The sequence below is a fragment of the Ornithorhynchus anatinus genome, chromosome 2 (genome assembly GCF_004115215.2).
Source record: "Ornithorhynchus anatinus isolate Pmale09 chromosome 2, mOrnAna1.pri.v4, whole genome shotgun sequence".
In the NCBI taxonomy this organism is placed as follows: Eukaryota; Metazoa; Chordata; class Mammalia; order Monotremata; family Ornithorhynchidae; genus Ornithorhynchus; species Ornithorhynchus anatinus.
In genome coordinates this window covers 23,771,899-23,797,090 of record NC_041729.1, presented here as the reverse complement: position 1 = coordinate 23,797,090, position 25,192 = coordinate 23,771,899, and the positions used below count along the sequence as shown (strand labels likewise).

The 25,192-nt window shown below is 39.8% G+C and overlaps 1 protein-coding gene across 6 annotated transcripts in view; it reads right to left on the bottom strand.

Annotated features, from left to right (window-relative positions):
- Window positions 1–215: 215 nt before the first annotated feature.
- EIF4ENIF1 (eukaryotic translation initiation factor 4E nuclear import factor 1) overlaps window positions 216–25,192 on the bottom strand; it is a 41,983-nt gene continuing 17,006 nt past the window's right edge. For 2 of the 6 annotated variants that reach the window (XM_029058631.2, XM_029058630.2), the window contains exons 7-19: window positions 24,290–24,465; window positions 20,157–20,292; window positions 19,644–19,823; window positions 17,259–17,494; window positions 12,719–12,790; window positions 11,915–12,098; window positions 11,676–11,755; window positions 11,172–11,314; window positions 8,789–8,873; window positions 7,010–7,139; window positions 3,089–3,433; window positions 2,601–2,765; window positions 216–1,796 (exon numbers count right to left, since the gene is read on the bottom strand). In XM_029058631.2, coding sequence (XP_028914464.1) covers window positions 1,555–1,796; window positions 2,601–2,765; window positions 3,089–3,433; window positions 7,010–7,139; window positions 8,789–8,873; window positions 11,172–11,314; window positions 11,676–11,755; window positions 11,915–12,098; window positions 12,719–12,790; window positions 17,259–17,494; window positions 19,644–19,823; window positions 20,157–20,292; window positions 24,290–24,465 — 2,174 coding nt within the window. In that variant the 3' untranslated portion in view covers window positions 216–1,554. The remainder of the gene's footprint in view (window positions 1,797–2,600; window positions 2,766–3,088; window positions 3,434–7,009; window positions 7,140–8,788; window positions 8,874–11,171; window positions 11,315–11,675; window positions 11,756–11,914; window positions 12,099–12,718; window positions 12,791–17,258; window positions 17,495–19,643; window positions 19,824–20,156; window positions 20,293–24,289; window positions 24,466–25,192) is intronic. The other 4 variants (XM_029058632.2, XM_029058633.2, XM_029058634.2 and 1 more) reach the window with 4 other exon arrangements.

Sequence of the window (25,192 nt, the reverse complement as noted above, 5' to 3'; positions counted from 1 at the left end):
ATGGTCCTCTAAGGGATCAGGAAAAGAAAGTTTTGTGCTAAGAAGGTGATCTTGAATAATTCAGTCATTCTTAACTACTAAAACTCTTTCCCACACAAGGCCATCTGAGTGAGAGAAGTGGTAACTTGTGACAAGTTAGAACAATCTAGTGATTCTCTGCTGCTGGAGGGCAGATTAGCAGGAAACATTAATATGTGCTGATGGGCAATTTATTCTTCTTGTTTATGCTCTGTTTTATTTTAGAAACTGCACAATATAAGGTGAAACAAGACTAACAAAGAACAATTATGCCATAGGGAAGGCAACAAAATCAGTTTAAGCAAATGGGATGCACAAGTTTTAAAAGGAAGGTACCATGTATCATTTAAAAGATCCAAGCACATGATGGAACGGCAATTATTCAAATTCTCGATGTCATAAGTAAAAACAAATTCAAAAGAAATTAGACAATGCTAGAATGCAACTATGCTCTCCTGTCCCAGTCAATTTTGGCATTTAATGTCTTTCAGTTAAGGTTGGGTAGGAGGGAGTGGTCAAAAGGTACTGGGATTTAAACATTGTGCCATCTCAATCTTTTCCACTAAACTTCTTCCCCAGAGGTACTTCAGAGAAGAGTAACACAAATAAGGAACATATTGCTCCTCAAGTAGTCCATCACAAATTCTGACAAACATATTTAAATATTTTTGCAAGATCTGTCCTTACCCGAAGGGAACAAAATAATCACACCCTTTTCCTAAATATGTCAAATAGCTAATCAGGTTGTAGCCTCAAAGTGGTTATAGGAACATATATCATAAGCTCCTTCCTTCAAAAAAGGTACCCCGGTCTAACACCACAAAAAGGAAAAAGAGTGCACAATTCCCGTTACGGCAAGCTTGAGCAGAACAGACTAATGGTGGGAAAGACGAGAAGCAGTTATAAGAGTTAGAGGAAGAGGAAAAATAGGCAGAACAACTTTTTTCCACACACTTCGCATATGCAACTTTAATTTGAACAAAAATAAAGAAGAAAGTCCCACATGTACAACAAAACAAAACCAAAAAAAATCCAAACTGTAGGCACATCTAAAGTTTAACTATTTCAGCTACTTTTATGTACAGCTGTATAAGTTCAAAAAAGCTATTCTATAATTTATATACAAAAAATTGTTTATACACAAATCTGTACACCAGGTTCTATACACTTATTTCTGCAGAAGGAACCCTTTAGCTGCTACCTTTTCATGAAGACATCAGCAATTCATTCACATATCTTACAAAAAACAGGAGGGTCGGGGGGAGGGGAAGAAGAAAAAAAGGATTTCCATGATTGAGCCTGTGTTAACCTGCATCTAAATCTTCTCGGCCTTCACTACTGTGGCCTTTACAGATTCTTAATTTTGATGCAGAGAACATCAGATGCCATGTGCTTTCTAGAGGTTCTCAAAAAGGAGTTTTGTAGAGTGCCCAAAATAAAAGCCCCCCAACAAAAGTATTAAAGTCTCAACTGGAAATGCCCTCTGAAATAGTCTAAAGAAACCCAGAAGGTCCACCCATGTCCAGAGCCCCCAGTTCACTGACGATATTCCAGTTCATCTACGCTGATAACTTTGGAGGGCATAGAAGGGAGAGGTTGTTGCAAGACATCCGAGCCAAACCATTTTGCAAGGCCAACAGGAGAACCACTTCGCTGGCTGGAGCGATGGTCGAGCTGCGAGTGTACATGAGGCAGTCCAGAACGACCAGGCGTGTTCTGGGAGGTGGTTTGTCCACCACCAGTCATTCCCTGGGAGCTGGAGCTTGGAGAATGTAAGACTGTTAGAACAAGAAAGAAAGAGTGATTTTGCAGAAGAACTTCATAGTACCCACTTACTTCAGTGATAAACAGAAGAGGGACAACGAATTTAGAGCAAAACAACTCCAAAATGGGATGCTGTACCAATCTGATTTACCAATCCCAAAAGACTACTTGGGAGTCTAGTCCAGTCCCACAGCACAGTGATCATCCACGGCTACTCAAGACCCAGATCTCCCAGGGTTACTCTGGTTCTGGGACCAGAAAGCCATCGTGGCTCCCCTGCTTAGGGCCCATTCTATCAATTAAGGAAATCACATAACATAAGGCTAAGATTAACCTTTATGAAGACAAAGAGTGCCAAAAAGGACAACTTTTTAAAAATTTTTAAATGATGCACACAGAAGATACTGTACAAGGCCAGTGATTCATGGAACAGATCTTTTTAAACGTAAATGATCAAAAAAGAGCAAGCTTTTCAAGCTGGTGACAGGAAGTCTGACAGGCCTGAAAGAAGCTACAGTTTGGGGAGTCAAAGTAAAGTTCCAAGGAACAGGAAGTACTGTCTGTTAGATTCGCTGCAAGTAAGAGGAAGCCTTGACAACGGAACTGTGGCAGCTCCACTTCGGCCTGGTCTCGTCAAAGGAGAGTGGGAGGGGTCCCACAGAGTCCCACAAATGAACAAAATCTCCAAGGCCACATGTCACTTCACAATGAAGGTTACAATGAAGATGGAAGTTTTCTAAACAAAGAGCCAGTCTCTCACACTGAAGAAAGTTTCTTGGAAAAGCAACACGTTAAGTCTTTGATTTTAAACACCTTACCTGACCGCTGGAGTTGTTGTTGCATCATTGCCAGCTGCAGGGGTGTACCAGAGCGTGGGTTCAAGAGGGGGTGGCTAGCAGTGGGTAATGGGTAAAATGGTTGCCCCAGAATGGGACCAGATATTCCTTGCAAGTGAGACAAGTCCACCCCAGGAGGAATCATGCCTGTTGGACAGAGTAAGTATGCTCAGTAACATTTTTACAAATTTTCAAAACTCGATTTTCACAGAGTTGACATTATTGAGGTAGGAAATGGGTCTACTGACTCGGCAGTATTCTCCCAAGGGCTTAGTACAGTATTCGGCACACAAGGAGTTCAAAAAATGCCATTTATGGATTGGATTCACTTCAGGGTGAATACCAAGAGGGGTCTTCTACCACCTTCCTGGGAAATAGCCCTTCCCTTTAGCTCTAATGAATTTGGATTACAGGTACCCATTAAGAATATCTGCGCATTTTAAACAGTCCCCAGAAAGTAAGATACTTACCAGCCTGCAGTAAAGATGGAAGATGTTGTGGATGCACTCCCTGTGCCAACATTCTTTGGACCAGCCCTGGGTGCAATTGGTGGGAAGGGCGAACGACTGGAACGTGGGACACAAGCGGCACCTGGTGAACCGGCCGGAGAAAAGGAGTCCCTGGTATTGGGGATGCCATCGTAGGAGTCTTCCGACCAGTTGATTTTGGCCTGTAGTCTTGCTCTTTGGTGTAACGGTTGGTTTGAGACAGTGGGGTGGAACATGCCGAGCGCTGAAGTGCTGACAGTTTGGTACTTAGGGGGGGGATAGCATCTTGATCCGAGTTCACTACGGAACTTGACGAAAGGAGGTGATCTGTAAAGATTCAACAGGAATTTTTCCATTAGCCGCCTCTACTCCCTGAGAAGTCAAACACCGAGAGGTAGTGACGGACTATGGAAAGGCAGTCTACAACTACATCATACACACTAATACCCCTTCTATCAGTTTCTTCTCCTCAAACACTGTCCAGTGCAGAACTAGATTTCATTCAGGCTAGTTGCACGAGGCATCTACAAAAGCTATTCGTTTGAGTTTTCTAATTTTACGGACAAATGATTCCACGGTTCCCATTTTTATTTTGCTAAGGAGGAACTCAGAGTTTTGGCTAAACCTACCTGTTACTGTTCAAAACAAACTCAATTTCCCCCAAACTGCACTTTATTCTGCACTCTTCCCATTAGGGTGTTTGAGGGGAATTAATCTTCCTAGTCGCTGAATAAGGAGTAATTTGGGAATCTTCTGTTAGTAGAGCTGCCCTTTTGAACTCCAGTTTTATAATGAGCACTTGAATAGTCCTAACATTAGAACTATCTGTGTAAGAGAGAAGTTTCACTTCAGGATAACTGAAATAGCTAAATCTGGTCATCGTGTCAGAGGATACTGAGGAACCTTCAGAGATCAGAAGCTTTTTGAATCTCTTTAGCTCAGGAAGGTCATAATTCTAAAAGGGTCAACTTTACCACACACAGCTTCAGTCCAATAGTTGCAGTCCATTGCTTGGTAAATGCTGTGAGGTCTCAATTCTCCCTTTCAATAACACACAGCATCTTTCCAAACTAGGACAAGCAGGACCACTTCTTTCCTTTACAGATTGCTAATATAGCCTTGATAAAGATGGACTGAAAAGGGAAAGCCAACTGAAACTACCTAGAAACCACCCTTCCCTCTCCACCTACCACCACGCTGATCTGATCATTTCTCAGATCCCACCTTAACTACTGCATTAGGTTCCTTGCTGAATTTCCTGATTCTCGTCTCTCCCCTACCCAGTCCAAACTCCACTCTTCACTCTGCTGCACGATCATAAAAAATTCTTTTAAAAAAAGTACAGTCTACATTTCTCCACTCCTCAAAAGCCTCTCATGGTTGCCCTTCCATCTTCACATCAACCTCCTTACCATCAGCTCTCATTTAGCTCTTCCTACCTTACTGTGCAAATCTACCAATACCTAGCCCACACACTTCACTCCTCTAATGCCAACTTCTCACTGTACTTTGATCTTGTCTTGCCACCATCCCCTTGCCTATGCCCAAAACTCCCTCCCCACTTCATATCCGACAGATCAACACACTTCCTGCCTTCAAAACCCTCCTAAAAACCACATCTCCTTCAAGAGGCCTTCCCTGACTAAACCCTCATTTCCTCGATTCACCTTCCCTTCTGTGTCACCTATGTGCTTGGATCTTTATCCCATGAACACTGGCTATTCACCCTATCCCCACAGCACTTATGTACATATCCTTATTCTCTCTCATTTCCCCTATTGGTAATTTATTACTAGGAACTAGTAGTCAAGAAATATGCTCAAGATTCATGTTAGGAAGACAAGAAATATGCTCAAGATTCATGTTAGGGAGACTTGCTCTGAAGAGGATGGAAAAAAAAAAAACATGAAACGCGCTGATATAACAATTGCCACAAAACTACAAGTTGTCAAGTCTATGGTTTTCCAGTGAAAATATATGGATCTAAAAGCTGGAAAGTGAAAAGGACAGGATAGAAAGAGGGACAATTATTTGGAAATGTGGTGTCGTAGAAGGCTTTTGGGCTGCCCAAAAACCAAAATGGGTTTTAGAGCAAATTAAGCCAATATGATCCTTGGAATGCCAAATGATAACTCAGATTAGCATATTTTGGACATCATCAGGAAGACTAATTCTCTGGAGAAGACATTATTGCTAGGAAAAATCCAGGGAAAACACAGAAGATTCATTCATTCATTCATTCAATAGTATTTATTGAGCGCTTACTATGTGCAGAGCACTGTACTAAGCGCTTGGGATGAACAAGTCGGCAACAGATAGAGACGGTCCCTGCCGTTTCACGGGCTTACAGTCTAATCGGGGGAGACAGACAGACAAGAACAATGGCAATAAATAGAGTCAAGGGGAAGAACATCTCGTAAAAACAACGGCAACTAAATAGAATCGAAGCGATGTACAATTCATTAACAAAATAAATAGGGTAATGAAAATATATACAGTTGAGCGGACGAGTACAGTGCTGTGGGGATGGGAAGGGAGAGGTGGAGGAGCAGAGGGAAAAGGGGAAAAAGAGGGTTTAGCTGCGGAAAGGTAAAGGGGGGGTGGCAGAGGGAGTAGAGGGAGAAGAAGAGCTCAGTCTGGGAAGGCCTCTTGGAGGAGGTGAGTTTTAAGTAGGGTTTTGAAGAGGGAAAGAGAATCAGTTTGGTGGAGGTGAGGAGGGAGGGCGTTCCGGGACCGCGGGAGGACGTGGCCCAGGGGTCGACGGCGGGATAGGCGAGACCGAGGGACGGTGAGGAGGTGGGCGGCGGAGGAGCGGAGCGTGCGGGGTGGGTGGTAGAAAGAGAGAAGGGAGGAGAGGTAGGAAGGGGCAAGGTGATGGAGAGCCTTGAAGCCTAGAGTGAGGAGTTTTTGTTTGGAGCGGAGGTTGATAGGCAACCATTGCAGTTGTTTAAGAAGGGGAGTGACATGCCCAGATCGTTTCTGCGGGAAGATGAGCCGGGCAGCGGAGTGAAGAATAGACCAGAGCGGGGCGAGAGAGGAGGAAGGGAGGTCAGAGAGAAGGCTGACACAGTAGAGAAGAGGCAGACCAGCACCTAGATGGACAGAAACCATAACAATGATAATGGAAGAACCATTAGCAGGGTTACGGGTTATGGCAGAAGGTAGGATGTTATGGAATAAATATATCCACAGAGTCACTATGAATCGGAAATGATGACAGTATTCGATAATTTATTTTAATGTCTGTATCACCTTTTGGATTGTAAGCTTCTTGTGAGCAGGGATGGGGTCTAACAACTCTACTGTACTGTATGCTCCCAACACTTTGTACAGTGCTATGCACACAGTAAGTGCTCAATAAATACCTCTGATTGATTGAACTATATCCTGTAGGGACAAGCTTATAAGAATGCCTTTCTTGAGTGATAATGTATGTTTTAGGAACAATATCAACTCTTTCAGTTTACTGAAGTTAAACTAGACCTAAGCCTTTCCAAGGTAATGCTGGGGGCACACATAATTCAAAGGTCAAACCAGCCAAAAGGGTGGATTTTGTGGAAAAAAACACCCCAAAACAACAAAAAACCCCCAACACACACATATGGGGAGTTAAATTTAAACAAAGTATTTTAAGAGGTAGTACTGCTGCAAATCAAAAAGAGAAACCTATTCCGAGACTTGGTTATCTATTTGTTTACTGAATTGTAAACATAATTAAACTTCCATCTTCAAAAACATTTCTCTTCTCTCCCACTCCCCGGCTGCATTTAATGATTTCAATAATGCACAGTCACTTGGAAAATAAGGCTCTGTTTTGAAATTAGATCAGTGCAAATTTAAAGCCTCTAAAAATAAAGTTTTAGTGAGTTTAGGCAAGAGATTTCAAACAGTGGCATGTTGTACCTTCATTTGTCCTTGAATTTTCATCTTTCCCATCACCTGTTGGTTTTCCAGGAGTTGGTTCCTCTTTACTTTTCTCTTTGCTTTCATACATCTTTCGTATCACTGAGGTAGGGGTAAAGGAAGGAGACAGCTACAAGCAAGAAAAGAGTATTAGTAATAAAGGTGATGCCACCTATTCTCTCCAGGTAATATATTTCTGAAAAAAGTGGGAAAAAAAAATGGACGGGCAAGGTTGGGGAGGAGGGAAGGAGAGGGGCACAAATGGTCTGATGCATTCAATAGCCTGCTAAGTAAATATGGTTTACAACTAACTTCAGTTCTAGCATCAATTGTGCTATAAAATTGGAGAGTGGATCTGGTTTCTATCCGAGAGTCAATTTTTTTCTGGGGGTGGGGGAGGGCAAATGTACACACACAATTTTATTATTCTATCTTAATTCTGCTAGAGGTGACAAGCTGAGTTAGTACACTTATGTGGTGAAGTGTCATTATTTGTCAACAGAATGAATCTGAATTTGGAAATACGGCAGTTGGGTCATTTCTCTTGGACGATTTCCTTTTACCCACTTTGTAAACAAAACCTGGTGTTTGTTTGTCTAAGTGCCACTTGTCTATTTTTATACATCTGTTGTAGGAGTGACATCATTCCTCTTGTTCCTCATCTCAAAGATGGACAAATTTTAATTTGTTTTGGACTGAACTGCAGTTTAATACCTTAAATTAGGCAAGGCTGGCCTAGCATTGCTACATATGCCTCGACGATCAAATATTTTGGCTTTTTCAAGAGCCAGAAAAGAGTGGTAAGTTTACTTGTCCTGCAGATGTCAATCAAAAGCTAAAATACTCAGATTTTTTAGATTCAAATCCTAATTGAAACCTGATAATTACCTCCTGAATCTATGGTTTTTACAACCCATGTCATTAGGTACAATTCCTGGCTGAGGGTTATTTTTTGCTTTTGGACTAAACTAGCCTGTGACAAGTCTCTAGAGTCAGGACAAAATGGACTTGGGGACAGTCTGCTTTTGCAACTCCAAGGAGTAGTTCAACCCAATTACAAAGATTTGTGAGTTTTTAACAACAACAAAAATGTGGAGGTGCAACCATGCAGTCCCTGTTAGACCCTACTCTGCTACCTTCCAGCTAAATCTTGTTCCAGAGCTCTCTTGGGTTAAGAGACTGTATGCCCAAAGTTATACAGGGTATGCAGGACAAGAAGAAGGAGACTCCTTAGGGTTGCTGAATGACTCTGTAGTCAAGTTTCACCAAAAATCCCATTTAAGTCTTATGGAAATAACAACAATAAAAAAAACCAACCCAAACTTGTGAGACATAACAACTGTGACCAACAACTCGAAGTAAGCAAGGTGAAATTCTCTGATTTAGGAAACTGTTTCTTTCAGATATTCTATGCAAAATCCTGCATTGGCCATCAATTTCTCATGTTACAGTCACTTCTGAGTGGGGACTTCAAGGTACTTGCCATTTAACTTTCCGCTATATCCTGGTGTGGTGCAGAATCATATACAGTGTGGAAGCTTAAATACAGAAGGACTAAAATATAATTTTGAGAAAGAGTTTCTTTCAGCTGTATTAACACTAACTTTAATCAGGGTGCAGGGTGTGGAGGAAGAAAAGAAGGGAAGATGAAGATTTAACTGAACTCTAAACATGTTTCAAAACTACAGAGATATAGTAATCTAAAAAAGAAACATTTTAATAAGACAAACTACTCTCATAAGTATTAGGTATTCTGTTATGGAATCCAGCTGTACTAACCATGCTAGTGATGGATGCACTGGGAGCAGGAGAAGCTGAATTTCCTCGATGTCCAGGTGCAGGAGATTTAATCACTCTCTGTTGTCTATGAAGTTGAAAGTTACAAGCAGAGAAATTTAAGGAAATCTGTTTTCACAGTAATTGGTTTATAATTTAAAACCACTTCAAATTGACTGCAAAAAATTACAGACTGCTTTGAATTTAGTTAGAACTAATTTTCCTTAGTGCTATGTGAAATCCAAAAACAGAACCCATGTCCTGACTCCCTATAGCAAGCTCTTGGTTCTAACAACGTGTCCTGAAACGCCAAAAAATGAGTACATTACAAAAAAATATACCTAGTTTGCCTTTCTCACAAGGTTGCATTCTTGCAAAGCCTTACATTAAAGAAAACCGAAACTGTAATAATCACCTACAGCACCACAGGCACAAAAGCAGTTCCTTTCAAGAACACAGCATGCCAAGTCCAAATGGACTCATGCTGTTCGAAGAATACTCCCTAGTAGCATTCCAGCCAAAACACATAATGAAAACAAACATTATGGGGCAACTGAATATAGGTCAGTTATAAAAGGCCTAGGCTGGAAATAGGATGAAGAGATTTCTACCAACTGGCTGACTTCCCAGACTTTTGTAGTTAATACTGACTTCACAATTAGACTTGGGTTCTAATCCTGGCTCCATCACTTACCTGTATGACCTTGGGCAGATCATTTAAATGCTCTGTGCCTCAGTTACCTTGTTTGTAAAAAAAAAAAAAAAGGGGGGGGATTCAACACCTGTTCTCCCTCCTAGACTAAGCCTTTTGTGGTACAGGGGCTATATCTCACCTGATTAACTTGTATCTTCCCCAGTGCTTAGAACAGTGCTTGAAACATAGTAAGTGCTTAAGAAATACCACAATTACTATTATTCACATTGTTGCAAAAGCTTCCCTTTAGCAAAAGCTGTCACTCGAATATTCACTACACATCACTGAATCATTTACGGTTTCAATAACAATTTCTGCTAAGGGACCCTTCAAGGCAAGATGAAACCAGAGGCCTATAATTTAGGGTTTTTCTTCGACAACAACAACAACAAAACACACACAGTTTCACGTCAGACTGAAATTTCAACAGGCAAAGAGTCAGAATCCCCATCGCAAGTCCCTTGGCTGTTTACTGAAAGGCAATTTACTTCTCTTAGTCAATCTGGTATTTATTGAGCACTTACTGGGTATAGAGCACTGTAACTAAGGGCTTGGAAGACTACAATGCAGCACAGTTGGTAGAAACATTCTCTGCCCACAGAGAGCTTTCAGTCTAAAGGGGGGAGACAGACATTAATGTAAATAACAGATGAGTACATCAGTGCTGTAGGTCTGAGGGTAAGGTGATTATCAAGTGCTAAGAGTACAGAGTCAAATGCACAGGTGAGAAAGAAGAGGGAGAGAGTACAGAATAGAGGGCTTAAATCAGAGAGGGCCTCCTGGGGGAGATGTGATATTAGGAGGGCTCTGAAGGTGCCGAGAACAGTGGCCTGTAGTACTTGGAGGGAGAGGGAGTACCAGGTCAGAGGGAGAAGTCCCTCTGGAGCGATACAGGTACAGCAAGTAAATTGGAATTGGAGAGTGAACTAGGCCTTAACTTCTCCAAACCAAAGAATTTGAGAGGTTACTCTGGTCAGAGCATTGTATTAAATGCTTGAGAAAGAGTTAGTAGATATAATCCCTGCCTTCAAGGTGTAGTTACCCCAGTGCTTGGCACATAGTAAGTGTTAAATACCACAGTTATTACAATGTAGTAGGGGAGATAGATGCTAAATCAAACTATGAGTTCCAAATTCTATTATCCTATGTTAACATTCACAATTCCTAAACTAAATTAGAATCAGTCCTCTCCTTTAAGCAGGCATTTAGCTGCTTAGGAACCATACTGATGAGCCATAATCCGTATACAAACCTATTACCCACTAGATTTTTTAGGCAGGACCAGAATTCAGAAACCAACCATTTGTTTATTCCAGGACTGGCTATCCAGTTTGTGGATTATCCATATCCTATTCTTCCCCTCTCTTTAGATTTCTTTTTGGCCACATTACTATTTGTTGACACTTCCATGAATGGTGGAGAAGAAGAATTAATTTGTAAAGATTAGAGCTCCTGGATAAAAAGGGAGGTTATATGAGATTATCCACAAATTTCACTGACCCATAACCAATCAGCCATAGTGTCACAATCAGGAAATTATGTGGAGGACAGAATGTTTGTGTACTTTCTCTCAATACTGCAAAATGTCTTGAGGAGCATTTACAAAAAACAAATTTTCTATGTCTCCAACTCCCTGCCCAAAATCCCACACAGAAATAAAACAAAACAAAACAAAAACAAACCCCTACTCACCTGTTCTTAAAGCCATCTCTGTTTTTGTCAATCTGGGATTTGCCAAAGCCAGGCTGGTAGAAATTAGTCGTCTGCATTGCTAGTTCATGAGGCAACGCGAGCCCTTCTAGTGCAGCCTGCTGCAACTCTAACTGACTCATCTGCTGAAGGAAAAATGATATTAATAGGAGTTGGTAAAAACTGAAGGCCATTTCCTTTTGGGTCTAGAGCATCCGTGATCAATTGACACAAGAGCAGGCACAGTCCCTCAAGAACGGGCACTTTTTTTTTTTTTTTTTATAGTAGCTACTTTTAGCTGAAAGTTGGAAAATGATGTGTTTCTACCGTAGATCAATTTAATGACATGCCTGCTCTGTGTTCGTCTTGTCACTTTGGCCCAGGGTATTTTTCAAGAGACGTGTTAAAAAGTGGTTCTTGACTTCATTTCAGTCTAAGAAAATCATCAAGGTGCAACTGAATCTTACAATCCAAACCATTCAGTTTTAGAAAGAGTTTAAGCCTAACCTGTGCAGCAACAGGGCTCATTGGTTTCCGCAATCCTTGAAATGGATCCCCAAGCAACTGTTGAGAGCTTGGTCCAAAGCCTATTAAAATTAAAAGCAACAGTACATTTCAGTTAGATTACCTGGTGGGATTTTACAAGGTAAGATATTCTCTAGAGTTATTTAAGCTTTGAAATGCTAGTATGTAAACAGGAACTGCATTTACAATTTAGAATAAAGTATAAGCAGCCATGTGCTTACCAAGTGGTGAAGGAATTCGGGGTCGAAGATAGTCTGCTGAAGAAGCACGAGTTGGAAACACCTGTGAGATGGGGGGAGAGGATGCTCTTTGGCCTAGTAAATTTGCAGTAGGTTCCAAACTCCCCATTAGGCCACTAAGAAGATTAGATGAAGCAGGTCTGGTGACTGGTGGACCTAGAAGTTCCTAAGGAGAAGATATAGTGTCAAAAATTCCTCAATTTCTCCAATGTGAGGTGACCCAGTGGATGAGTCATTATTCATAGTTACACTAACAATTTCTTAGATTGTGATCCTTGCAAACCCATCCCTGGGGCCCAGGAACTGTTTAATTCTCAGCTATATATTCTCAACATTTGTTCACTGCTCTGCACACAGTAAATGCTTAAGACGTCACTACTACATGGAAAAATCCACTGTTTTCTACAAATGAACTTGATGTTATCACCTCTGCATACAGATGATATACATCTAAGTGGACACAAAATAATTTCATGAGTTATTCTACAGTTTTTAAGGGCTAGGTCACAGCAATTTTCAGGAAGCAACATGCTTTACTTCTAGGACCTTTAACTTTTTTTTTTTTTTTTACCTCTCAGGACAGTTTATGAAGGCCCCCAGGATATGCTATCTACCTCCTGGGTGCTCAACAGATTTGACTCTTTGTCTCATCCAAAAGCCAAATCAAACTTGCTGTTATTAGGAAACAATAAGCACTCAAGCCATAATCTGGACTGTTTTAGAATGGGGGGGGGAGCGGGGGGGATGGCATGGCTCTTTGGCTTCTATACAAAATAGTAAAATTACCTGCAAGATGTTCTTTGGAAGAGGCTGACTTGGGATCTCTGGATGGGACATCAAATGACTTTCGAGATTTCGCTATGAAATCAAAGAAAAACTTAGGTTAACCTCTCTCCCCCTCATTTTAAACATGTAAATTAGAAATTGAGAAATTAAGCCAAAGGAGTCCAATCTTGATGCTCACTGTTCAAGTTTCCTATTCTTCCTGTAAAAACTCTCTAGCAGAAAAACTCATTCACCCCTATTAAAGCATATTTAAGTCACGATTTGATTGCGTTCCATTCACAAGTGAAAAAGTACCAACAGCCAGCAATGACAGGCAAGGCAGTTTCTGTAAAGGATGATTTATTAAGTTTATGAACTAGCCAGCACTGTTTTTCTTCTCTGCTCAACAGCAATTCATGGCCATTTTACTACTTATTACCACCATGGGGCAGGGGGGGACAGGGAAGAGAGAGCAGGAAAAATGAAAGAGGGTAAAACAAATCAATGAATTTTGCTACTTATTAACAGCATGGTGTGGGCAGTTAGCTTATGTAAATTTCAATAATCCTGTCCCCCATTTCCATGAATAAATCAACAGCTGACATTACAGTATTTGTTAAAAAAAAAAACTATGTGTCAAGCACTGTTCTAAACACTGAGGTAGATACAAATTAATCAGGTTGGACACAGTCCCTGTCCCACATGGGGCTCACAGTTTAAGTAGGAGAGAGAACAGATTGTGAATCACTATTTTACAGTTGGAGAAATTGAGGCTCAGAGAAGTAAAATGATTTGCCCAAAGGCACAGCAGGCAACTGGCAGAGATGGGATTAGAACCCAGGTCCTCTGACTCCCACACTCATGCTCTTCCACTAGGTCATGCTGCTTTTTGACTGTTCATGTCAACTGGCTATATCTGGTACCCAAAATCCAGTCAGAAACAAACATTCTCCTGAGTAAATGGAATGAAAATAGACTTCTGAACACCAAGTATTCTGGGGGAGTTCAGTTCTTAACACTCACCTATTTAATAGAACTGTACAGAATTAGGCAAATGTTAGAGATTCTTTACTCTGCATTTAATTCAAAGACTCCCAACAATTCCTCCACATGTCACAAAATTTGGGTCTCCATAAACAATTCAGCAGGTCTTTCAAAATCATGATTCAGACCATTTTAAGTGCTCCCTTTAGGACAATCTCTCTATTAGCCTAGTAGGCAAATACTAAAAACAGGATGCTATCAATAGCTCGGTTCCTGGCTTATAGGAAAATTTTCTTTCTAGTGCCCATAACTGGTACCTTAACTGATAGTTTCAATGGAGAAATAAAGCTCTAATAACTTTCTTTTCCAGCAAGAGTGAATTAGGACAATTTGATTAGAATACACAAACACACAAGAAACCTCACAGAAATAATTTCCATTTTCAATGTTAGCCACCAATCGTGGTTCTTTAGAAATGAATCCTCTGGAAAGAAAGGTATTGAATATTCATGTTTAGAATACGGTTAAACCTGAATTAGTTTAAAGGTTTATAACTTAGCAAAGTTTTTATAACCTTCCAGTTCCTTCTGTAGAATATTCTCATATCAATTAAAATGAAACATTGCTCCCTATATCCATTTATTGCTATATCTGGAATTTCTCCCTCTAAGGATCAATTCAATTTGGACTGAATTCTGCATAACATTTTGAAGAAAAGCTCTTGAACTATAGTAAGCCTTGCTGAACACTAAAGTTTTTGCTCTCGGAACACTATTTTATGTGAAACAATATTTTAATCAGTCAACGAATTAGGTTAGGGTTTCAAATTTTTCATAATTAGAGAGGATTTAAATGAAGAAGCTTGAGCATGGGTATCATTAAACACAGTTCATACCTAAATTTTAACTGTAAAAATAACATTTACCTTAATACAACAGCAATTTCCTTTAATGAATGAACACAGTTCTAGGATTGATGTACAGTTTGCTGGAGCAGGGTAATTTTCATCTATGGATTTATCAGGTTGGACACAGTCCCTGTCACACATGGGACTCACAGTTTAAGTATGAGAGAGAGCAGATTGTGAATCACTATTTTACAGTTGAGGAAACTGAGGCTCAGAGAAGGAAAATGTCAGTATGCTAAAGACATTTTACAATGCTCTGAAAACTAGATGTGCAAGAATCAGATTCTGTCAGTAAATACATGGACAATATATGAGCGAACATATATTACTTCTGCTTGAACGTCACCTCTTCAACATGACAAGCCATGTCTCTTCTCCACCTTAAAAGCTTTTCTAAAGAACCTTGACTCTTAAGAGGCAATCTGACTAATTGGGCTGGGGCCATCCCAACCCATCAGTTACTTGAGCATGGATATGCCTGTATATTTGTTATGTATTTGCTTACTATGCATCTACCCTCTTACCTTATGGTGTGTTTGGCAGTTTTGGACTATTTGCCTCCCCCATTAGGTTGAGGGCTCTTTGAGGGTAAGGGCCATTAGACTGAAAGAACTTCAGAGGTAGGGACTGTACTTTTTGCTTTGGCTATTCTTAAGCATAACTTGCAACGCTCTGCATGAAAGTCATGCTCAATAACTGATCCTGAATGTGAGTGTGCCCCAATACATATTGTATGCTTCCAATTTATTGCCACCTGTCTGGTTTCTACTTTATATTCTACTTCTACGTTGTATCTTCCTGGTCCTAACTTACTGCTCCAGTAACAATCCATTTGTCATCAAAAAACGTCTAGAAGCGATCAACCGTGTACTGTAAGATGAAAACTAGTTGTGCTGAAAGCTTCCTTTATTTTCCACATTTTCAATGCTATTTTTAGAGTCTATTCTCACAGTCAGAGATGGTGCTAGGCAAGGAAATACCCATGAGTGTCAAGAAGTAGGTGGAGTATGTCAATCATGTTATATCAAAATTGTGCTCCAAAAAATTCTATTTAAGTAATCAATTCTTTAGTGCAAGTGGTTACCGCTCAATTTGTACAACTGAACTAGGAGGATGACCAAGGAATTTGACACTAAAGATGATACACAGCAGATATAACACCAGGGTATAGAAACAATTATGTCAATCTAAAGCTTGAAAATAGTCAAAGAAAACGTTTCCAAAGAACTATCCCATTTGGGTATGCCTCCTCTTAGGCCTGGAGTACATGCAGTGCCAGTGGGTGCTAGGGCATGGATATGGAAAATCAGCACTCATGTTCAGAATTCCTGGGGGAGACTGGAATATTAGACTATATCAATCAGTGGTATTTACTAAGCACCACAGTACTAAGCACTTGGGAGAACACAATACAAGAGAATTAGCAGACACATTCTCTAGTCATAATGAAGTTTTGTTACATCTATAAAAGACTAATCTGCTATTCTTTTGGTACTGAGGGTCAAGCTTGCCTGGGGTGTTTTTGCAACTCAAAACCTTCCACTGAAGAATTCAGTCAGCAGACACATGCTTTTAAGTCTTCATATTAGTGAGGCAACGCGAGCCCATGTAAATCCAAATACCAGAAGTGGTCACTTGTAGTAATTTTATTAGCCTTCTTCCATGATTTGAATTGGGTCATGATAGGGAAATAATTCTAAAATCTTCTCCAAAGAATATTTTATATTAAGTCTAAAATAATTTTTTTTAAGGAGAGGAAGGACCTGTCAAAACCTGAGACTCTCCCTTTTCACTAGGAAGAAGAAAAAGCAAAGGTGAAGCTGAAAAACTTAGAAGAGTCTTTTATACCTGCTTCCTCCAGTTCCTAGTCTTCAGATCACCTATGGGTTCTCCAAGATTGTCTCGTGTGTGGAAAAAGGAAGCAGCACTAGTAGAGGGAAGACAGCTGCTTTTATTTCATGGGGTGTATGGGAAGTTGGAACGAAGGCCAAATTGGTGTCGGTTTTAGACCGTTACTCGATGCCTATTTAAATCACAAATCTGCACCAACCATATATAATCCTGAGTCAAATTCTTAAAATTTGGTATTAATGCATAAACTGAGTGGAATGATTCAAGAATAGAACTCATTACTGCATTCGACCGCCCATTAAATCTTTTAAGATCTCAATGACTGGAAATTGATTTCATGACTGTCAAATCCTATTAAGTCAGTTAGGCCCAGATGTTTCAGGAGCAGGCAGAAAGGAGCAAGTAGGGCAACAACAGGAAAATGAGAAAAAGAAAAATCACCCTAAAGATGGACGATTTTTTTTTTTTTTTTTTTTTAGAGTTATCAGTGTGAAAGCCTAACAGGCAAGCCTTCCTCCAGTACTATCCAAGTAAAGCTTCTACTTCTCACCAGCATTACTAATGTAATCAAATTTAAAAAAAGCACAACATGGTAGTCAACAACAGTAATTTATGTTTTGCTTTGTTCAAATCCCCCTCCACCTACCATATTTAGAAAAGAAAATATAAATCCATTAACCAATGTTATCTAATGTCCCCTTTCTGTGTGCGGAGCACTATACTAAGCGCTGGGGAGGGAACATTATGACAGTTGTTCACTCAATGTAATTTGTTATGGATCCATTTATTGTGCCATGTAGTATCTTTTGTTTTACTTACATTGACTTTGGGCTGTGAAGGTAAAGTCCCACTTGCCTTCATGCTGCTCACTAGCTTGTTAAATGCAGACATATCACCATCTTTTTTGAGTTGTCTAGAGCTAGCCACTGCAGTTAGCGCCTCCTCCAAATGCTCTGCCATGAAAGGTGTAGAGATTTTCCCCTGCTGATCCACTTTCAGGCCTTTCAGCCCAGCTTCTACTTCTTCCACTGACAGCACAACTCCGGAATGCGCTGCTGATTTAACAAATATCACCAGTTAAAATGAGGCACTGATTTTATAATACAAAATACTCTGCCACAGAAGGCCATAAACAGGTCAAGCTGATTTTGCGCTATACTAATAGTTGGAGCTTCAAGCTCTGAGTTTTAGCTGAACACATCAAGATGGACATCATGGTTTTTCCTACAGCAACTTTGTAGGAGGAGTTTATATTAGTTCACCATTGAACTCAAATTGTTTAGGGAAGCAAGAATCTTGGAGAGGCTTAAAACTTTAAATGGACTCCATTAGGTCAGAGGAAATAATTTTACAAAACTGGATCCCAGGAGTCCTAAGCTTTTATATGAAGTACTTGCTTACCCCCTGAGAGCCATTTCTGATACTCCTCTGAAACTAAATGGCCACAACCCCAACAATGTGTCAGAGCATTCTCAGAGGTTCTTTTATCTTGACTGAAAACTTTTGGATTAGAGAATAAAGAGGATGATGATAAATGGGGGTAAGCACAGGACTGAACATTTGGCAAGTGACTAGCTGGAAGGCAGTAAAGCCTGAGGATTACTAACTCTAGATCAGCAGCTCTATTTTGCCCAACAGCCAACATGATTCTAGTGTATATGTAAGTCCAAGAAGTAATTTACCATATTCTCTTAAGAGTTCACTAATTTAAAAAGGCATACAGAACAATTAGAGAAAGTCCAAAAGAAAAAAGTGATTAACAGTTGCAAAGCTTGCCCTTTGAGGAAAGACAGAAGAAATTTAATAGAAGGCAAGACTGAGCCAAAATAAAATACCTGATTCTGCTGTGCACATGATGTTATCTTAAGAGTTGTACTGTTGTTCTTAAACAAGCCCCGGTCCATTAGGAGCTTAAAGTTTTAGCTAATGTTAAAAATAACACAACTATAATTTTAAAATATACAAAATGATTATAGGAAGGATGGTGACAATGTCCCTCCCTGAAGATGGAACATGAAATAAGATTAATTTTACCAAATCATTTGCAATAGACTTGAGTTTTATGAACAAGAGTTTCCTCCTTATCACAACAGGCTAATAAGGTAGATGATTAAGTGATCTTTCTGAGATAATACAGTAGTCATCGCCTTGTCTGGAATGATTCAATTACAATCTAGGGACAGGGGAAGAATTAGATAAGAAAACCCTTACTGTTCTATTTCATGTAACAGGTCCCCAAACATGTAGAGTGAGGACAAAATTATTTTTCATCAAATGCTACACCAGGAAACGGAAAAGGGGGAAAAAAGCACAGGTCTAAGAGTCAGAGGACCTGGGTTCTAATACTGGTTCCACCACTTGTCTGCTGTGTAACCTTGGGCAAATCACTTTACTTTTCTGTGCCTCAGTTACCTCATCTATAAAATGTAGATTAAGACTGAGTCTCAGGTAGGGCATGGACTGTATCCTGCATCTTGTATCTACACTAGTGCTTAGTAGGCTGCCTGGAACAAAGTAAGTGCTTAACAAATACCATTAAAAAAGCTTGAAGGTGGTAGGTGGTCCAAAACAGAGAACACGTTATACAGGTATAATTTGCTAACATAAGAAAGAAACCTAAGTAGGTTTGGAGGGCTTGGGATGAATTCTATGGATGAGCGGCCCACAATGGCTACTAGAGGGAGCGTTAGAGATTTCAAAAATGAAATATCCCTAAATAAGATGAGACCATCATCACAGGTTCCTCCAAGCACTCTACCCAGTGCCACTATTGGAGGTGGAATTACAGGTTTAACTCAGTTAAGGCATTTGTGTTCCATTTGTCCCAGACCATACAAGATTAAAAACTTAGGATGACTACACTCTGCCAAGTAATAAATGACTTTTGGCCTTATTCTCGCCTTTCTATAATATAAGTGTCAAGTCCTTATCTGTAAGAGGTGTCACATCCTTTCCTTCAGGGATGATTTATAGGATTAAATTGTTCATTAAGATTCATTAAAGGTGACAGAACACAAAGCTTATCTGAAAAAAGCAAGTTTAGAAGAAAAAGGGCAGGAACCAGATATGCACACTGCAGAGCTCAGAAGTAAACCTACAGTCCTCCCTAGATCTACCCCTGAGACTATCAGAATGAAAATCTACTGATATGGAATCTGAAAAAAACCTTTACAGTGTCTGAAATGTGCCACCAGGAGCACTTACAGCTCTCTTTAAGCTTTTCCTTGTTGGCGGAGAGACTTGAGAGGAGAGGTTTTAAGTCTACTTTTGCTTTCTGTAGCATTTCTAGAATATCCACTTTGTTTTCAGAGTGATCTTCCAATGGTATAGGAGCAAAGTAGTTTCCCGAGTTCTGGCCTGGGGAGAGAATAGCTTGCTCCAGACCTGAAATAGCAAACCATGAGTAAAACCTCATTAGCTTGGGAACCAATAGATTTTTCCTTCATACATATACTGGTTTAATATAGACCTTATAGAACAAAGAGGGAAAAGTTCACACTTCCCACTGAATAATAAAAAAAAATCAACAGCTCACTTTAGAAGGCAATAAAAATTGGATTCCAGCCGCTTGGGCCAAAATATTAGTCCTTAGGTGTAGGCTCACTGTTTTATAATTAGCTTATTTGCTCCAAAGATGAGGTATTTCCCTCCTTTCTCCTCAAAACAAGAAATTAGGACCAACCCATACATCAGTGATCAGTTAAAATGACACTTTACCTGCTAGTCTTTCTAATTCCTCATGCGGTGTTGATCCTAAACTACTGGACCGGCTTCCGGATCGACTAGGATTGGAGAACCACCTACTGAACCTGCTGGCAGAGACTGAACCTTCTCCCAGAACGTCTTCAATCATCTAAACCAAAAAGAAAATAAAAAGCTGTAGACAGGAGTCCAAATATAAAGGTGAGCAGACGACATGGTTTATACAAAAAAGGGACACTTACTGTGTTACTTCCTCTGATGCTGCTGACCTGAAGTTAACTTTCTCAGAATTTAGGTTTTTCCAGCATCTTTTAAACCATTTACTTTCCTTCCCAGAGTTGTACCATTTCTGGGCAGCCCACATTTGGGCAGAATCAACCATGCACCTTCTAGCATGATCTTTAAATTAGCTGTATGGCCGAAGTGGTTAATCAGCACCAGAAAAGATGTGAGACAAAGATTTGCTTGCCAAACTACTCAGAGATCTTGAACTAAATTGTGAGAACACAGGTGTTTAACAACAATGAAATTCTTCATCTTGTCCTGGTTGATATATTTTCTTTTGCAGAATTGTTGTTCCCAGGCTAGTTCTCAGTGGACAAAATGAACAGAGCCCTAAACCCAATTTTGACAACTACATTGCCAGGTTACTTTCAGGGACCCAAGACTGATGGGAATAACAGTGGAAGTATCTTGACTTTTAGAGGATGTAATCTCTCCAGTTCCAATTAAGGCAAAATAAAGTTTTACTGCTACTTGTCTGTACCAGCTGTGCTGCCATAGCAAATTTCATTTCAACTGCAAGTGACTGAAATTATGGCTTGCAATTTGGTTTACCAACAGATAACCCTAATCTGAGATATTAGCTTTCTAAAAGCAAAAGGTACAAGTGAAGTTTACTACATAATAATACAGTAAATCCTGTTATGTATTTGAGCCTTCAGCAGCAGTCCTTGGGGGGGAGGGGTGTGGGGGGTGTGGAGGGTTGTGTGTGTGTGTCTACACACACACACACACGTACGTATGTATACACACACATTAGTCGGTTCCCCCACATTTTGGATAAAACTCCATTGGGGAGTAAGGGAATATTCTTCCAATAACATACACCTGCCCGGATAGAATGTCATACAATATTACAGTGTTAGAAGAAATAGTTGGGTACATGTGTGCACAGTCTCCCTAGACTATAAGCCTGTTGTAATAATAATAATAATGTTGGTATTTGTTAAGCGCTTACTATGTGCCGAGCACTGTTCTAAGCGCTGGGGTAGACATAGGGGAATCAGGTTGTCCCACGTGGGGCTCACAGTCTTAATCCCCATTTTACAGATGAGGGAACTGAGGCACAGAGAAGTTAAGTGACTTGCCCACAGTCACACAGCCAACAAGTGGCAGAGCTGGGATTTGAACTCATGAGCCCTGACTCCAAAGCCCGTGCTCTTTCCACCGAGCCACGCTGCTTCTCGCTGTTGTAGGCAGGGATCACATCTGTCAATGCTATCATACTCTCCCAAGCACTTAACTCAATTCTCCGCACGCAGTAAGCACTCAATAAATACCACTGATTTATAGTCAAGGTGGATTATAAATGCAAATTTTCCTTAATGCAGGGTTTGTCAAGGAAGCAACCCCCCGGAATCATAGAACTGACTTTAGTTCTGTAAATGTGTCTAGAAGGCACTGGTGAAGTAGAAGGGCACTTAATCAAAAGCACATTTCATTTCCCAAATGCATTTTCACTATATGTATTCTTTAGAATGGAGCAATTCAATATTCATGTACTTCCAAAGGTTAGTCAGTGACTGGCAAGCCTAATCTAAGGTCTTAAATGTTTTTATCTTATCAGGATGAGATGCTCAGACTTCCTTCAGCTACATAAAATAAGTAGCTTTAACATTAAATGTTACGATACAGGGAAACGTGCACTTGCATTCTCCACCGTGATGATGTGGCGAAGTAGCATTCAATTTCAAATGTTGGGTGCTGTTTGCTTATGCTGTATCTACCCCAAGGCTGAGTATAGTGCTTGGTACTTTAAGTGCTTAACACCACAATTATTACTTATTCTTTCGGCTATTAGTATGTTGATGGAAAATTAAATGCAGAAAGTTGAGTTTCAAGTTTTCTGTTCAGGATGTAAGATGTCTTCCATGCTGTATATTCATTATTTTGAGTTAAGCAGAACGAGCCTTAATTTGGATTCTTGGGAACTGTGATAATATAACCAATGTTAAATGACAACTTTGCACGAAGTACTATGTAGGCATGGGTGACGAGAAAATTCTTTTGGTTGGGTAGGAGTTTAATAACTTAGTAAATGAACAGATAACTGTTCTAATCAGAACATACTGCTGGCTATGGTAGCTGAATAACAAAGCAGCTCTAGTTTGATGTATTACCTGGGACCTGGCCTAGAATTCCTTCTCTATACTCCTAAAATCTACCACCTACTAAAAGGAAGCTTTCCTAGATTAATTCACAACCCTTTAGTCACTTCAACTCATCAACCATCCTTAAGACTTTTGAATTTAATTTTTATCCTCAGCTTTTACGTATTTGAATATCTGTAGATTCTATATATTCAACTACAGAATTCTACTGTATTTGTACTAGGTTACAACTATTCTCCTCTTCTCCAGCTCCCACTATGGTAGGTTTGTCTGTCAGCTCCATTAGACTGTAAAGTTCTTGAGTGCAGGGAATGCGTATCTTGCTTCTGCTGTACTCTTCCAAGTATTGAGTACAACGCACTGCACTCAGCAGATGCTCAATAAATGCCATGGATTGCCTGACCTTGGTTATCTACCTTGCCTGCCCACCCAGACAAGCTTTGCCAATTAAGCACAGTTCTGTACATCTAAATCAAGAATGGTGCATCTCTGAACAGGAGTATCAGACAAATGGGGAGCATGAGGTAGAGTGGAAAACAGTGAGAGGTATCATAGATAGGAGGTGCAAGTCAAGCTAGAGGGTGGTCTTTCAGTAAGTGTGGAAGGTTTACCAAGTCATGAGCAGTCTAATCACACTGACATCTGGTCATAGTATTATTGTCAATATCATCAAATACATTGCGCCTATAGGTAAATGTGATATATAAAAATATGTACATACATTGGAGAGTTGCTCTGCAGGTGCTCCATTACTATACTATTGGTAAGAGGTCCAAGACCAAAGAAAAGGGGCAAACTTTTGAGAATTCAGAAGATACACGGCTAAGATTTTGTTTGGCACATCTGTATTACTTTGGCCAACAGGCTTACTTTTAGAATTATATTCTACCATGTTTTCTGATCTTTAAAGAGAGCATGAATACATCATTGTGATCCTTCTCATTAAAGACACAAAGTAAAGACAGTAAAGTGCTGATCTATATAGGCTCCAATAGGGATCTGCTGGGGGCGGGGAGGGGAAGAAAATTGGAGGGTGGGTTAAGAAGGAGACTTGCAACAAACTCTTGTAATTCCAATGTTGCTCGAATATGTAATTTGTTCTTGGAACACTCATATATACCCCAGATTAGACATTCAAACCACCATATATGAAATATCAATTCAACTGTTACTAATTCCATATCAAAACAAAAAAAATCAAATGTCAATATAATCTGACATTGGATAATTATTCTCTTCTACTACAAGACAACAGAGGTGATTAATGATGAATAACTTGCATTGAAATCTATTGGTCCTGTTGATTATATCACATTCACTGGCAACTTGAAGGATATTCTTAATTTCAATACTAAAAAGGCTTATTATCATTTCATTTCTGGATAATGTCAGATGTCAGACATTTTACTTGGTATAATGAGTCCGAAGACTTTCCATTACTCAATGGGTATTTAAAAAAAAAAAAAGTCATGCAATCATTAATGAAGTTTGAGAAAAAAATTCACAGCTCACATTACAACTGTTTCTATTCCCCTGTCAAAAATGAAAGGAAATAGCTTAGTGATTCAAAGGGAATAGTGAAAAAAAGCTATTTCTAAATTAGATTAGGCCAAGAAGATTCTCAAATCTCTTCTCTAATTATTACTTTTAAACCAGTATTTTAATAGGATTACAATAAGGAAAGTTAGCACCCATATCAAGACTGATTGACTCCAACTGCGGATTCTGCCTTAACTGTGGAGCGGGTTCACTCACCGAAGCCAAACCAGGGACTTTGTCGAGGTTAAAGAACTCATTGAAATCGAATTCTCCAGGTGCTTGTTCTGGCAGCACTGCTTCTCTGGGCACCTCCTGATCGGCTGCTGTCTCCTGAGCAAGAATGACCTCCACTTCATCCTCTTCTGCCACTCCACCATTGCATTCTACTATTCCTTAGGATGAGGAGGATTGGGGGGAGGGGGGAAGAGGAGAGAAAGAAAAAGAAAAAAATCAGTTACTTCAAACCACAATTCAATTACATTCCACTGGTCAAGAAAGCTATTGAAAACACTGGTTGAGTAATTCCATTTCATTAGGGATTCCTGAAGGTTTTGGGAAATCATAAAATCTCTCTCCATATCGTGTACTTGTGATGCTTAGGGAGGCAACCAGGCCTAATACAAAAAGCAAGGAACTGGGATTCAGGAGATGGGGGTTCTAGTTCTGATACATCACTATTACGGTATGGCCTCAGACAAGTCACAACCTTTCTATGTCTTGGATTCCTCTTCTGTAAAATGGGCATAAAAATACCAATATTCCCTCCCTTTGAGACTGTGAGCACCACCTGGGACAGGGACTGAGTCCATTTTGATTATTTTGCACCAATTCTAGTGCCTGGCATATGGTAACTACTTAACATCAGTCACCATTATTAATGATATCTATTGAACACAACACACTTTAATAAATGCTTGGGAAACAAATCCTTTATGATTTACAGGATAGAAGCTTGCCAAATAAATTCCCTTGTTATGAACAAACCTCTATTAAACATGTTTTGCCACGCCTTTTAGCCATAACTTCTACATAAAAACTTCCACATAATTTTTAAGGCTTCTTTGCCAATATTTAATATGCCATTCTAAAAGTATTCATATATATTTTAAATTATGGTTG